At 53.2% G+C, this 15,299-nt stretch overlaps 1 protein-coding gene across 14 annotated transcripts in view; it reads right to left on the reverse strand.

Annotated features, from left to right (window-relative positions):
- The window catches only part of Wnk2 (WNK lysine deficient protein kinase 2), a 141,732-nt gene that overhangs the window by 16,929 nt on the left and 109,504 nt on the right, over positions 1 to 15,299 (reverse strand). For 6 of the 14 annotated variants that reach the window (XM_045161541.1, XM_045161540.1, XM_045161542.1 and 3 more), the window contains exons 23-27: positions 10,501 to 10,715; positions 9,379 to 9,549; positions 8,469 to 8,567; positions 2,412 to 2,456; positions 500 to 738 (exon numbers count right to left, since the gene is read on the reverse strand). In XM_045161541.1, the coding sequence (XP_045017476.1) occupies positions 500 to 738; positions 2,412 to 2,456; positions 8,469 to 8,567; positions 9,379 to 9,549; positions 10,501 to 10,715 (769 nt within the window). The remainder of the gene's footprint in view (positions 1 to 499; positions 739 to 2,411; positions 2,457 to 8,468; positions 8,568 to 9,378; positions 9,550 to 10,500; positions 10,716 to 15,299) is intronic. The other 8 variants (XM_045161549.1, XM_045161548.1, XR_006639589.1 and 5 more) reach the window with 6 other exon arrangements.

Below are 15,299 nucleotides of genomic sequence, written 5' to 3' on the forward strand. Positions count from 1 at the left end.
GGCTTCCCACACTAAAACTGCTCACCGGATACTGCAGCCCAGAGAGATTCACCCAGGAATTTCACAGATCATTTTAAAGCAGAAATAACACCGAACTTCCACAATCTGCTCCAGTAAAACTGGAGAAGCGGGACCGCTCCTCCAGCTAGCCCTGCTGCGACTCTCTGCCCTGCCCTACACTGGCCACAGGCACTTGGGAGATAAAGCCTTGGGGATGGACGGAACACAGACCGAGGTGGGTCCATCCTTAGAGTTATGACTCCATTGCCCGCTCGGAGTCAGAGGCCTGTGCTATAGCTGAGTTCTGGAGTCCCAGGCTGGCCCAGCCTGTGCCCCTGCCACTTCTCTCTCAATCCGTACAGAGGGGAGGCCTAATTCTTGCGGGGAAGACGGACTTTGATCATGAAAGCCAAGTGCTTAGCATGACGGCCATCTGCCCCGCGGGATGGCCGCGCCCACGGTCCCCTTCCCAGGAGAGCCCACGCCCGCCCTCACTCACAGCCCGCGCCTCGCTGAGGGCCTCCATGTCGTGGAGCTTCTGCGTCTGCTTGAGCTGGTTGAGCGTGGGTTTCAGCTGCGCTGCCCCCACCGTCTTGGTCGTCCACTCGTCCACCAGCTTGTGCAAATCGTCCGTGAAGGTGCCTTTCTTGTTGTTACTGTTGTTCACCTGCGCCTGGACGTGCAGGGTGGGCTGGGGACCTGGCTCGGGGCCTGGGGCCAGGCTGCTGGTGGAGGACCCTGGGGAGTCACATAGGCCAGGATTGGTGACGCCACGCACTCGCCCAGAGCCACTGACAAGACTGGCCGCAGTCACTCTCACTCGATGGCCGGACCATAGCCTTCACTTTGGCCGGGCAACACCTTGCTTCAAGAGGCGGTCTGTATCAAGGGGCCTTGCTGCCCGGGTTTAGACCCTGTGGGGGTGTTGTGTGGGCTGTGTGTGAGTAGGCTAGGCCAGGCAGTCACCACTCATCTCATAAGCTAGGCCCCGAGGATAGGACCCTATATAGCTGGCAATCTCCATGAACAGTCACTCTGTGCCCACTGCCGCCAGATCCACCAGGCTCAAGTGTGTCATGGAGCATGGAGAGTACATGGCACAGTTATGTGCATGTGAGCAGTGTATCCCGGGGACAGCTTCCTGGGGCTCTCTCTGGTCTCTACATCTCTCGTCCTCAGCATACGGAGGAAACAGAGCGGAGGGTGGAACCCGTGCAAAGGGCCTGGTGCAGCCGGGGAGGCCTTCCAGCCCGCCCTGATCCCCTGCGCGGTCTGTGTTCCTGTGAATTTTCAATGGCTTGGAAGTTTGCAATTCAAGACCCAGAAATGGCACCTATCCTTACCATAGCATGTGGAAAGTATTAATAAAAGGCACAAATACTCAGAGCCCCCGACATGGGCTTCACACCCTCCAAGCAATGCTGTGGGGATGCTCTGAGGCACGGAAAGCTGGAAGCCACTGACAGGAGTGCCTGGCTGCTTCGATGAAGTGTGTGTGTGTGTGTGTGTGTGCGCGCACGCGTGCGTGTGTGTAATGACCAACATAGGACTTCTTAATTTGTTAAATTGAATCTCCTCCCCTTCTCTCCCTATATACATCATTTCAGGCAGGAAATTTTGAATAGGCCAATTAAAAATGTTTAGGCACCAAAAAAAAAAGTGAATCAATAAAGAGAGAATGAGAGAGACAGAGAGAGAAAGGAGCCTAGCTAATGACCATCTCTTCAAACAAGCTGTTCCAAAATGTAGTGAACTTTAGTGGCTAGCAATGACGAAGCAGACACAAACAATTAAACATTAGTGATGAGACTATACACACAGAGCTATCTCTACATGACATTTTCAGCCAGAAAAGGAAAAAAAAAGGGAAATTAACAAAATATATATATATATAAAGGAGAGAGGGAGATAGGAACAGAGAGAGAGAGAGAGACGGGGAGAGAGAGAGAGAAGGAGAGAGGGAGGGAGAGAGAGAGAGAGAGAGGGAGCAAGAGAGAGAGAGAGAGAGAGAGAGAGAGAGAGAGGTGAGTGGCCCAGGTAGACTAATACCCATTCGGTCCTGGTATCTCTCCTCGGGGAAGCACTCATCTTTAGCACTTCAAGGAAATACTGATGCCTACGGTTTTGGAAAAGGAGCCAATTAATAAGTGGTACTGTGTGGACATTCCGGAGAAGAAGAAGAACGGGCCGGTTAGAGGTGACTGGCGAGACGGCACAAACTCTCGGGTACATGGAGACACAATGGGGAGCCGAGGGCAGCTATCCCGCCAGGCAGAAGCGAAGCGGAGCCCGGCGGGCGGGCTGGGCACAGAGCAGGCCCCACGCCCCACGGGAGACCCTGATGCACGCTAGCCACGATAAAGCCCATGCGATGAGAGGGGACAAAGGGGGTAAAAAACCCAGATAATTACTACTGCTGTGTTCTTTGCCTAGGCAGAGACGCTTCAGGGCTGACCCTGTAAGGGAAAAACAAATGACACAAGACCACAGGGTTAGGCAGAACAGCACACACCGGTCACGCTACCACACTTAAGCAAAAGTCATCAGTGTGCGGGGAGGGACAGACACAGGCAGCAGTCAGAGAGAGGGAGGCCGGCCTGGCCTGGGGTAACGGGGGGGCGGCATCCCCAGAGTTCGTGTGCAGGCTCTCATGGGCTTTGCTGAGGAAGACAGAGGTGCCAGGGCAAGCCCCCAAGCTTCAGGGAGAAGTGTTGGTCTCTAGAAGCATATTCCAGAAAAAGAGGGTGGTGGGGGGGGGAGTGGTGGAAGCAGGGGAGGGGGAAAAAAAAAAGGCAAAGCACACCATTTGGCTTTCAAACCTAGGCTTTTGGGGGCGGGGGCTCCACAGGGTGAGGCAGGAAGTCAGCCATGGGGTTCCCGAATGGAGCTGGGCACAGCCTTGGCTGGCCTACTAAGGCCACCAGAGGTTTTCCAAGTGCAAAAAGATACATTGTTTTGCAGGTTTGAGGCCAATTCTGGATCCCAGATGGCTGCCCTGCAGGAGGTCTTTTAACAGTTCTTTTTTTTTCCCCAAGGGGCAAAGCAAGGCATCCTTACTCCACATCACTGAGCACCCCCATGCCCACTGCTCTGAGTCTGTCTGGAGACAACACAGGGGTGGGACGTCTTGCGGGGCTTTGGAGAAGTGGGAAACCCAGGGTCCAGCCTGGATGACGTCAGGATGTGCTGCCATTCCGGCTTAATCGACAGCCTCCCAGGGAGCTGGGACTGGCAAGGAGGAGCTCAGAGTTCCTCAAGGTCACTTGGCAAAGCCACGCTATTCTGGCGGGTCTGAACTCCAGCCTCCAGCTGCCCTTCCTCAGAACACACTCCTGCCCTTGCACGGTCGTCCTTCCCAGGAACGGGGCCCTCATGCACCTGGCCCTCCACCATGAGAGGCTTGGAAAACCTGGCTGCCTAAGCCTTCCTTTCCTGGACCAGCTGGTGCCTCCTGCCCTGAGGAACAGTGGGATAACTGTTGGCCAATGTCTGGCCGGAGCCCAGCGTAACCTGTGTACGTTGGACCTGAAACCCAGTCATATAGACTTAGTAGTTTCGGTTTATTCTGTATGGTCTTTAGGGCGGCTTTCAGGAAAATGACGTGATGTTTTGTTCGAAGTCTTTAGTGCTCAAAGGAAAAGCATTGGGGGTGAGAAGGAAGGACCTTGTGGAGGGAAGAGCTCTTTCTATTCTTTTTTTTTTTTTGGAATAGGGTCTCAATCTAGCCCAGGCTGACCTAGAACTCATGGTGACCCTTCTACTTCAGCCCCGAGTGCTGAGATTAGAGGCATACACCACTAGGCCCCCACTCTGGCCCATTTTTAGAGACAAAAGGATTCGTTCCTACTTAGGGGAAGCACTCTGAGACCTGGGGCTATATCAACATCTCCCTGACGCTGTGGCATCGCTGTCTAGACAGCCACAGTCCCGAATGGATGGCTCTAAGACAGAGTGATACCAACATGCTGAGTGCCCCTAGCTGGTCTGCAGCTGCCACACCCGCCTGCCAGCTAGGAGCTATGCACTTGGAGCTTGGTATCTTATTGGCAGAATGCTGGATGAGCTAGCTACAAGCTGGCCTTCCTGGACGTGGGGTCCAGGCAACTCTGTCACAGTCAGCTCCCAGTCTCCACAGACAAGCCCCTCACGACTGTCATTCAGCCTTGACACCAAGGCCACGCTGCTCTCTGTCAGAGACACGGGAGATCTGGCTCCCTCCTGATGACGGCCCTGGCCACCTTGAGGTGACGTCTGATACACCTCCCACAACATCTCTGCCCTGGCTGGGGTCCCGCCCTTCATGCTCTGCCGTTCTCCCTCCTCCCCCCCCCCGCCCCCCGCCGCCCCACAGAGCATTTGATGGACGAACCCCCCAACGGCACCAGCACAGCACTCAGAGGCCATGCTACCCAGGGCAGAACTGGGAGAGTGCAGAGTGCCAGCCGAAGGTGTGATGGTCTCAGCCAGTTCCGTCCCCGTCTCCCTGGGCACCTGCCTGTCCCTGAAGGGACATGAGGCCCTTTGAATGGTGCTCTGGCCCAACCAGACTTCGCTCAGGGGTTGACCACCTCTACCCTGTCTACAGCCCCAGCGTCTGCCAACATGCCACGGTGAGGATCCCTCAAGCAGAGTGGAGTCAGAGCCCAGCATGAGTGACTAGGACAAGAGGTTCAGGCATGGGGAAGTTCCTCACATCTGCTTTCAAGTAGGTCGTAAAGAAACACGAGAGCAGAGGGGGCAGCATCATCTGCATAAGACCCTCCCGGAAGCAATGTCGCCCACAGCCAGCCAAGGTGGCTTTGCCTCGTCCCTCCTTACTATCTGCCATGGGCTGCTCTACCATCGCTTGCATTGGGCAACCCTCCTCTACCTCCGTTCTGGTGGTGAAGACCCAAACGCCTTCCAGTCTGCTTCTACATTGAGCGAGCCCATTCCTAAGTTGGGAGGGTGGGGGAAAGAGCCAAAAAATGAACCAGGAAGCTAGAGCTCACAAACGAGGTGCCTTGATTCTTTCCAAGTGTGGTTTTTGGGGACATTTTTGCTTGGCCTTGAGCCTGTGTGACCCTGGTTTTTATAAAGCCTGGAGCTGACACACCTTTTATGGACAGTGGACAGTGTGTGTGGCTCTGCTCTCTGCATGTCCCATTAGGAGAGCCTTGCTGGACTCTGTGTCTCTTTCCACCAGGGAGGGACAAGAGCAATACAGGTTGAGAGATGGTTGGGACAATCATGGGGGTCTCAGCACCAGAACTGATATAAATAAGGGACTGGGGCAGGAAGATAACACAGGATGAGACCTCATGGTTCGTGGGCCGAGTAAGGCTCAGAAAGTATCCATGCCTTCCAGGTCAAGGGTAGTACGCAAAAGAAGGTGGGTCAGCAAGCTGTGTCTGCAGCTCCTGACCAACAGGACCCTAGGGTGCCCATCTCAGGCTTTGTGCGTGGACTTTTCTACTCAGTTCCACGGCCACTGTTCTTCAGAACGCATATGATGGCCCAAGCTCCATGCCTACCATGGGAACAGAACGGCAGTGAGCCCGTGGGATCTGCGTTGGGACTTGGTACAGGTGGCTGATATAATGTCTACACTCTCCAGAGGCCTGCCCACCCATTGCCCATCTTCACCTATTCCCTGCCCCACTACAGGCTCAGCTCCGCCTGGCTCTAGCAGAGATAGTCTCACCCCTGACATCTACCCTTGGATAGGGACTCAACTTCCATGCCTGGGCTTTTTTCCCCTTTTATTTGGACTCCTTTTCTTTTCTTTCCCTCTCTTTCTTTCTTTCTTTTTTGTGTGTATGTTTGTTTGTTTGTTTTTCCCTAGGTAGGGTCTCACTCTAGCCCAGGCTGACATGGAATTCACAATGTAGTCTCAGGATGGCCTCGAACTCATGTCGACCCTTCTACCTCTGTCTCCCAAGTGCTGGGATTATAGGAGTGCGCCACCACACCCAGCCTGCTCTTTCTCAATTGAACTTCACTGAAGCCCAGACCTCTTCATACATCAAAATTTAAGGCACATTTTATGTACCTAAAGCCTTCTGTCTCCCACGACATGGGATTGCCACACACCAAAGCCATGAATGGACATTCTAGGCTTAAGTAGACGATCTTGCCGGGCCTCCCCTGACTGTATAACCACACAGGGCTGGGTACACTCCAGTGTCTTTCAAGACATCTCTTCACATCAGCCCTGCCCTGAGCCTTCCTTCCTTCTGGCCATGGGCCTCTCGCTCATGAGCAACCAACCGATCTCCAGCCTCAAGCGCTCACTCTGCACAGACTTTGAAGCTCCTCCTGAGGAGGCCTTGGTCCAGACACCAACAGCAAGCAGAGGAGACATCTCAATGAGAAGCCCGGACTCCTGTACCCTGCAGGCCAGTTCCACACAGGGTAAAAGGACCTCTTCAGTTACAACTCCATACAGTGAGCCACCCTATCACTCTGCCAACCACACACCACACTGAGAGGTGGCCAGGCGAGCGCTCCCTTAGCTTTGCCTGCCTGGCTAACCTGAGAGTACGTAGGACTCTGCCTGAAAGGGGCTGGACTGGGCATCACCACACCGGAAGCCACCTAGCCAAGCCTGCTCAGGCATTCCTTCATCCTGGCCACACATCCGGTGCCTCACTGTTTAAAACTCTCGGCCTAATAATTCACGGTACAAGCAGCGAAAAAGCCTTCAAACACACAACCCTGTGGTAGAGAGGAGAGAGGCTGATCTCATAGGCACCGCCATGCTATGGTTGCTCACTGTGGGAAGGTAGCCAGGTGCTCTGCTCTGGTTTCCATGATAGGCTGGAGACACACAAGAGAGCCAGGTGCCCTCACCCCTGGCGACCACTCCAGTGTGAGCTAGGTGCCCACGGAAGTCAACAAGACAGGCATCAGGCAAGCAGGGGCCACAATGAGGGAGGAGGATGGGAACAGATTTGGCCCGATGCAAAGAAGTGAGGGACGCACAGAGAGAGCTCTCCCAGCCCTTCTCCATCCTCAGCCGCTGACCAGAAGGCGGACAGATGCACCATCAGCCTGACAGCACTGACAAGAAGCTGCTGGAAGGCCTCAGGGCATTTTCCAAATAGCCATGGCACCCTGGATGTGTCCCACCTGGAGACAGATAACCCCCCTGTGGGCCTCTGATATGAGAAGCAGGGAATGGCAATGGGTACCTACTGCAGACGTGGCCTCTGGGTCCCCACAAGCACAATGTATCTTTATTGTACAAGCAAAAAGTCATGTGCCCCAAACCAGCATCTCCAATCCAATAATCAAAAAGCTCTATTTTTTTTCTGTTAAAAAGACAAAAAAAAGTCATCCGCCAATCATTGTGAGGATTAAGAACAAACTTCACCAGGGTTGGCGGTGGCGGGGGGGGGGGGGGACGCCCAGCACTCCTGGGCTAGGAGGAAGTCTCAGGGCATCTGAGGGAAGTTGGAACTGGGCTTGGGTTTGATGGACGTTCCAGTAGCTGCATCATGAGCTCCATCCCTTATATCACATGGGTCAAAGGAAAAATCATGGAGCAAAATACCCAGCTGGGTGGGAGAGAAGAGCAAAGGGGCCAGGCAGGTCGCTGGCTCCACAGGAACGTGCATCAATCTCATCCTCTGGAGTGGGGATGAGCACAGGGTGAGGAGGGATGACCCAGGGCGTCAGACCTCCCTGGATTCAGTGACGTCAGGGGGGCGGGATATTAGGATGGTCTCAGGAAGTCCTAGCTGGGGTATGTTCTTTGTCTTTCAGTGCTGGGGATGGAACCCAGGGCCTTTTGCATGCTAGGCAAGCTCTCTGCCACTGAGCTACATCCCCCCCCCCCCCCAACTCGCCCCTGGAGCACGGGTTGAGCATGTCCACATGCAGGGAGCAGGGGCGGGGGGTGGGGCAGAGCCAGGGCTGGGTATGTTGGGCTTTGGTCCCCGCACGGAGGTCACACCCTGCAGGGACCTTGCAGGCAGTATCAGCCCGCGCTACATGCATTATCTTCGGGGCCCAGGCAAGTGTGTAACACACCGAGCGTTTGGAGAAGGCTGGGGGAGGGGCTGCCTTTTTGTTGTCACTGGCACTGGGGGGTTGGGGCATAGCAGACATGTATACTGGCCACAGTTGCAACGGAAAAGAAAACTATGTCCAACGTAAGAGAAATGGAGTCAGTGGGGTGGTGAGGGAGAGGCAGAATGCCCCAACGTGTGCGGGGCACAGGGGCTGTGTGGCTGCGTACGCTTCTGGTGCCCAGGCGCAGCCAAGAGCATGCACACAGCTTGTCTGGGGCTGGGGGTGACCATGGACAGTGGTGTTCAATGGAAAGGGCTTGTGGGGGAGGGTCCACTTCTTATATAGAGGAGGTGACTTCAAGGGGTGGGGGGGGCAGCAGTCGATGAAATGTACGAGAGGAAATGAAGACAGGGGAAGGGAGGGGAGAAACCAAGGGCCGGGAGGTGGGAAAATACAAAAGAACAAATACAGACAGATGGACACAGATACGGGTCCACTGAGGAATCGAGCACGAGGCTTGCTACTAGACTTATAGGCCCCTCTCTCAGACGTTGGGTGGTAAACCGTCCAGCCTGCAAATGAATATAAAGGGAAGAAAACAGAGAGACACTTATCAAGTACAGGTTGCTGCGACTCCTCCTCCACACCAACAGCCACACCAGCCTCGTAACTTAACATCCACGGCTCCATCTAGCCCAGCCCGAGCACCAAAGCCACTGACCATGGAACGGGAGGAGGCAACGGGAGGAGCAGAAGAGAAGCGGCCCGGAGGAGGGGGGTGAGGGTGGGCAGAGTGGGGCACCTGCATCTGTCACCATGATTTCTTTGGACAGAGATGGTGAGGACAGGAGAGCGCCTTATCGAGTAGCTGCTGCCGTCCACGGCAGTGTTGACCAGAGAGCATTTCCTCCTCAGGGCCAAACTCCCAGCTTGAGAGCTGAGCCCTCGTCCCCCAGCCGTCCCGTGGACTTTGTGGAAGGACCCGGTGTTTAGCACCATCAGGGCTCTGCTGCGGGAAGCAGGCGGGACAGGGCAGCCAGGGCCTAGGAATAGGCACTGCAGAACACAGCAAGATGCCAGGCCCCGTCCCCTCCCTGGTCATCGGGCTAGCCCCTCCCCATCCTAACCACTTCCTGAGGACCAATTCTAGCAAACCCATCACCTGCCTCTGAGCCGCTTTACAGCAAGACCTACTGATAGTGGGACAATTCCATTCATGGCATCCAATGACTACATCTTTAAAACTTTTAGTTTTCCTTTTTTTTTTTTAAGCTGCTTGGCTGCGGCTCTGGCCCCCTTTACACACACAAGCGTGCTCCTGGGACACCACTTGAGGCCCTACGTGGCTGGCACATGCTTGGAGACAGGCAAGCTGGAAATCACCTTGGCCACGCGCTCCGCCTCCATCACTGGCTAAGCCGGAGCAGATGTCTGTGGACAGGGAGGCTCGGACGGAGCAGGGTTGCTGGGTCTGAACCGCCTTGGTGCACGGGGGTGTGCTGGCGTGGGCAGGGTCCTTAGTGGGAGGGCCTCTGCTGGAGTCAGACAAATGACCTGGGCGGGGGGGAGAAGAGGTGACAGGCACCATGAGGCGCCCCTGGGCAGGGGAGGGGTGTGGGCTGGGTTGGCTCCCTGCTCTTTGCTGGGTGACCTTGGGGAATTTGAGTCTCCTGTAGAAAACCAGTGAATGGCCCGATTCCTGGACGGAGGTGCTGGGGGCTATCAAAGGAAGTGTCCCACCTTGCCAAAGCCCAGTGCCATGCTGAACCTCTGTACTGTGCCATTATTTGCACTTATTGTGACAGGAAGTGCATGTGGGCTCAAGGTTCCTCTCACTGTACGGTCTCCCTTTAGCACTGGGATCGGCACTGGATTTGTGTCCCATATAATTAATTCACAGGCAGCTTGTGGTTAGGGAGTGCTTACCAAATTATGCAGTGCCTCTCTTTGCAGTATGTTTGGGGTCTGCCCTACAGAGTGCACCCCACAGGGCAGCTCAAAGGAATTCTGACGTGCAAGGATGCAGCCTCAGGAACCAAGTGTCACCGTCCCAAGGCCTGGAGGATAGCCCATCCTCCCCATGACGTGACCCTGACACCCAGTGAACAGGGGCCAAGGCTGCCTCAGACACGGCTTTGAGGAAGCAGCCATCTCTGTCCCATGGAGGCAGGAGCAGGTGAGGATTGTCTTAGGCTGCCCGGGCGCACTGAGGTCCAGAGGTGGCTCACTCCTTCCACTTGGGGGCTAAGGTCTGGCCTCACTCAGCCCTTGCCCACACACAGGCCTCGCCACTCTGTACAGGGCACAGCACGGAGGCCTGGGGCCTCCCTGGGCCTGAGAGACTTCCCAACTCCAGTGAAAAGACATCCAGGAAGAAGAACCCCCCCCCCCCGCCCCAGTGTTTCCAGGCCTGGAGGTGTCGTGCTGGCCTCTCAGGATCACTCGGGGGTCCCTTGAGTTCCCTCCCAGCTCAGCCCCAGTGCAACCCTCCACCCACAGGCAGACCTGTGCTAGAGGCCACGACCTTGAGCTGCTGTACCAGGGGGTTCAACAGCTTGCCGGCTTTCAGCTTGCTCTTGCTGGTTTTTCTCCTACGGCCAGAGGGGGGCGCCGTGTGGAAGAAGCCCACGTTGGGCGGGAGTGGCTTCCCGAGACGGTGGTACAGGGCCTCGATCTCCTGTTTCTGCTGGCTCTGCAGCTCTGAGATTTCTTTCAGGTGCCTGGAGTGGGAGAGAAGACGCAGGGTAAGCGGACTTCCTGGGCGGGAGAGCCCAGCCTTCCGGGAGATAGCTGCCTTTGCCTGCATCTCCTTCCATCCAGGCTGCTGCGAAGGGTCCCATGAAGATTTTAAATGGCACTATCTCAGCCACGCAAGAATGAGGCGAGGCGGGGCGGGGGGGGGGGGTGTCTCTGGCATGGATAAAGGCCCAATGCCACAGGCGAGCTCTGGGGTTTCAAGGTTTCAAATAGGCTGAATCAGAATCTCTGCATTGCCTCAGTGGCCAGAGGCACTGACAACTTTGCACCTACTCATGCTTGCAATGAAAGCCCCAAGCATTAGAAAAAACAATCAGCGGGTGTCTACAGCCGTCAGACCATTTCAGTTATCAGGACGAAGTGTTACTTCCAGGCAAAGTAACCAAGGGAGAGGGCACATAGCTCAGAGGAAGGACAGTGCTGCTACAACAGGCCAACAGACTAATATGACTGGCCTCTGGGCCCACAGCAGGGGACTATCATTATCATTAAGATGCAGGCAAAAGGGCTTTGTGGGGGATAGCTCAGTAGGTAAAGTGCTTACCTTACAAGCATGGGCACCTGAGTCTGATCCCCAGAGCCCATGTGAAAATGCCCGGGGTGGCGATGCCCACTTGTAATGCCAGGACTGGGGTAGTGGAGACAGGAAAGTCCCTGGAGTTTGCTGGCCTAGCCTAATAGGTGAGCTCCAGGCCACTGAGGGAGATGCTGTCTCAAAAAAGGTGTTGTGGGGCTGAAGGGACGGATGGCTTAGCGGTTATGGCGTTTGCCTGAAAAGCCAAAGGACCCCAGGCTTGATTCTCCAGGACCCACGTAAGCCAGATGCACAAGAGGGCACATGCATCTGGAGTTTGTTTGCAGTGGCTGGAGGCCCTGGTGCTCCCATACATTCTCTTTCTCCCCCTCTTTCTCTGTCAAATAAATAAATATATATTTTTTACAAAGGTGTCATGGGCTAGAGAGATGCCTTAGCAGTTAAGGTGCTTGCTTGCAAAACCTAAGGACCTGTGTTCCACCCTCCAGATTCTGCTTAAGCCAGATGCTCAAAGGCGAGGCAAGTACAAGGTCGCACATGTCCACTAGGTGGCACAAGCGTCTGGTGATCAATTGCAGTGACTGAGGCCCTTGGCATGCCAATCCTCTCCCCCCTCTCTGTGTCTTTCTGTCGCTTGCTCTAAAAATAAATTAAAAAAAAAAAAAAGGGCTGGAGAGGTGGCTTAGTGCTTAAAGTGCTTGCCTAAGAAACCTAAGGACATAGGTCCAATTCGCACGTAAGCCAGATGCACAAGGTGGCACATGTGTCTAGAGTCCATTTGCAGTGGCTGGAGGCCCTGGCACACCCATTCTATCTATCTATCTGCCTCTTTTTTTCCCTTTCCCTCTCTCCCAAATAAATAAATAAAATATCTAAAATTATAAAGCATTAACAAGTTTTTTTTAAAAATACAATAAAAAAGGTATCTTCCTGAGTATGACAGTAATATTGTCCTCTGGCCTTGGTGGAGTTTCAGTGTAAAATGTGCCCTGAAGCCTCAGGTGTTTGTCATTAAGCCTGCTACTAGGCCCTCCGCTGGTAAAGCTTTGGGGAGGTGCAGCCTTGCTAGAGGAGGCGTGCCACTGGGGTGGCCTTGAGGTTGGTCAGTCCAGCCCTGCTGGGTGTTGAGAGCTGGCTCCCTCACACCCCATGCTGCTGTAACACGATGTGACACCCTGGCTGTCTGCTGGGCCATACTTTCCCTGCCGTGATGAAATGTCCCCTCAAACTGTAGCCCAAATAAACCCTTTCCTCCCGTAAGTTGCGTCTAGTCAGATATTGTATTTTGTCCCAGCAAAAAGAAGTTAACAGCTCTAAGGCTTCCCACACACATATACAGGTATCCATACATGTGTACCTGTATACACACATGCTTACATACATACCCACATGCATACATACATATGTATACACATGCATTGAAAACAAAGATGAGCCGGGCGTGGTGGCGCACACCTTTATTCCCAGCACTCGGGAGGCAGAGGTAGAAGGATCTCCATGAGTTCGAGGCCACCCTGAGACTACAGAGTGAATTCCAGGTCAGCCTGAGCTAGAATGAGACCCTGCTTCAAAACAACAAAAGACGGGGCTGGGGAGATGGCTCAGTTGGTAAAGTGTCTGCTGTGCAAGCATAAGGGCCTGCGTTCAGACGCCCAGCACTCCCCTGAAAACCAGGAATGTTGGTGCATGCCTGTAATCTCAGTGGTTGGGAGATGGAGCCAAGTGGATCCCTAGGTCTTGCTGGCTAGCCAGTGTAGCCCAATCTGTGGGCTCTGGGTTGAGTGAGACGTTACCTTAAGCAAATAAGGTGGAGGGCTAGAGAGATGGCTTAGTGGTTAAAGTGCTTGCCTGCAAAGCCAAAAGACCTCAGTTTGATTCCCCAGGACCCACGTAAGCCAAATGTACAAGGTGACGCATGCATCTAGAGTTCGTTTGAAGTAGCTGGAAGCCCTGGTGTGCCCATTCTCTCCCTCTCTCTGCCTCTTTGTCTCTCTCAAATAAATAAATAAATAAATAAATTTTTATTTATTTATTTTATTTTTATTTATTTATTTGAGAGAGACAGACAGAGAAAGAGGGAGAGAGAGAGAGCAAGTGCACGAGAGAGAATGGGTGCAACAGGGTCTCTAGCCACTGCAAACAAACTCCAGATGCATGCATCACCTTGTGTATCTGGCTTATGTGGGTCCTGGGGAATCGAGCTTCGAACTGGGGTCCTTAGGCTTCACAGGCAAGCTCTTAATGGCTAAGCCATCTCTCCAGCCCCAAAATAAAGTATTTTTAAAAATAAGGTGGAGAGTAACTGAAGATGACACAGGACATTTACCTCTGCCTTTCATACGCATATATGCCCACACGGACATGTGTGCCCACACACACAGACACGCATATACCCATGTACACATACCAAACACACAGACTTTTAAAAACAAGATGCAACCTTGCCAGTTAGTTCAGGTGGTTACAGCATGGTGCTTAAAAAAAAAAAAAAAAGATGTTGGGCTAGAGAGATAGCTTAGTGGTTAAGGTGCTTGCCAGCAAAGCCAAAGGACCCAAGTTCATTTCCCCAGTACCCACGTAAAGCCAGATATGCCTGGAGTTTGTTTGTTGTGGCTTGAGGCCCTGGTATGCCTATTTTCTCTCTCCTTATCTATCTGCCTCTTTCTCTCTCTCTCAGATAAATGAATAAATAAAATAGTTCTGAAAGGATGCAAGTGGAAGGCATGTGAATTGCTGTTGGTGAGACTGATCTCTTGAACAGCTGAAGGGAGGGAGGTGTGGCTCCCAACTGGGCCTCTCCGGAACTTTCTGGTATACCCTTTGCTGCCTACTTCAGTCCTACATCTTAAGTACACTGAGTGCTACTGAACTTTGGGACACCCGACACCAGTGTGAGGCCCCAGCCCCTCAGTTGAGGGCCACCAGCCCATCTCTTCCATCGTTTGACCTGGGAAGACAGGGAATAGTTGAAAATAAAGAGACAAGTTCTGACTTTACCTCTGGAATCTTCAACACCTGCCATTTTGTTTTATTTTGCTCTATTTATTAATACTATTAATAATAATAATAATAACTATTACTTACTTAAAGACAAGATCTTCACTCTTCCTATTTCAGCCTCTTGAGTACTAGAATTATAAGTGTAGGCCACCATGCCTGAATCTCCAATAAAAAGAAGACTTTCTTTAGCTACTAAAAATAATCACTAAGGGCCGAAGAGATGGTTTAGCAGTTAAGGCACTTGCCTGCAAAGCCAAAGGACCCAGGTTCAATTACCCAGGACCCACATAAGCCAGATGCACAAGGGGGCACATGCATCTAGAGTTCATTTGCAGTGGCTAGAGGCCCTGGTGGGCCCATTCTCTCTGTGTCTGTTTCCTCACTCACTTTCTCTCTCTCTCTGCTGGCAAATAAATTTAAAAAATTTTAATTAAAAAAAATACCCAAGTGGCTTTACCCTACAAACACATGGAAACCGCAAACTACAGTTTGCATTGGATTCTCTTTGGACAAGAAGTACTATTTCCAGGGATAGCGGGATGGCTTAGCAGTTAAGGCATTTGCCCGCAAAGCCAAAGGACCTAGTTCGATTCTCCAGGACCCACGTTAGCCAGATGCACAAGGGGTGCACACATCTGGAGTTTGCTTGCAGTGTCTAAAGGCCCTGGTGCTCCCTTTCTCTCCCTCTTTCTCTGTCACATAAAGAAATAAAGGAAGAAGTACTATTTCCAGAGGGGCTTTTGGGTCAGTGGAGGAGGGCTCCTTCTTTAGGACATGCAGGGCACAGCCCTGTGGTGAAGCCTAAGGCGTGCATCTCACAGCCCAGCCACTGCCACCTCTGGCTTTAGTGTGGCTGCTACTCTGGGACTGCTTCTGCACTCAGAGCTGCCTGGGCATGCACCCTACAGAGCCCGCAGCGTCCAGACATCTAAATCACAGGCCAGGCCAAACACAAGGGTCCTGGAGCCTGAAAAAATCCCAACACATACATGAGAAGCTCTGAGGTCTAGGG

This window comes from Jaculus jaculus, chromosome 11 (genome assembly GCF_020740685.1).
Source record: "Jaculus jaculus isolate mJacJac1 chromosome 11, mJacJac1.mat.Y.cur, whole genome shotgun sequence".
NCBI classification, from domain to species: Eukaryota; Metazoa; Chordata; class Mammalia; order Rodentia; family Dipodidae; genus Jaculus; species Jaculus jaculus.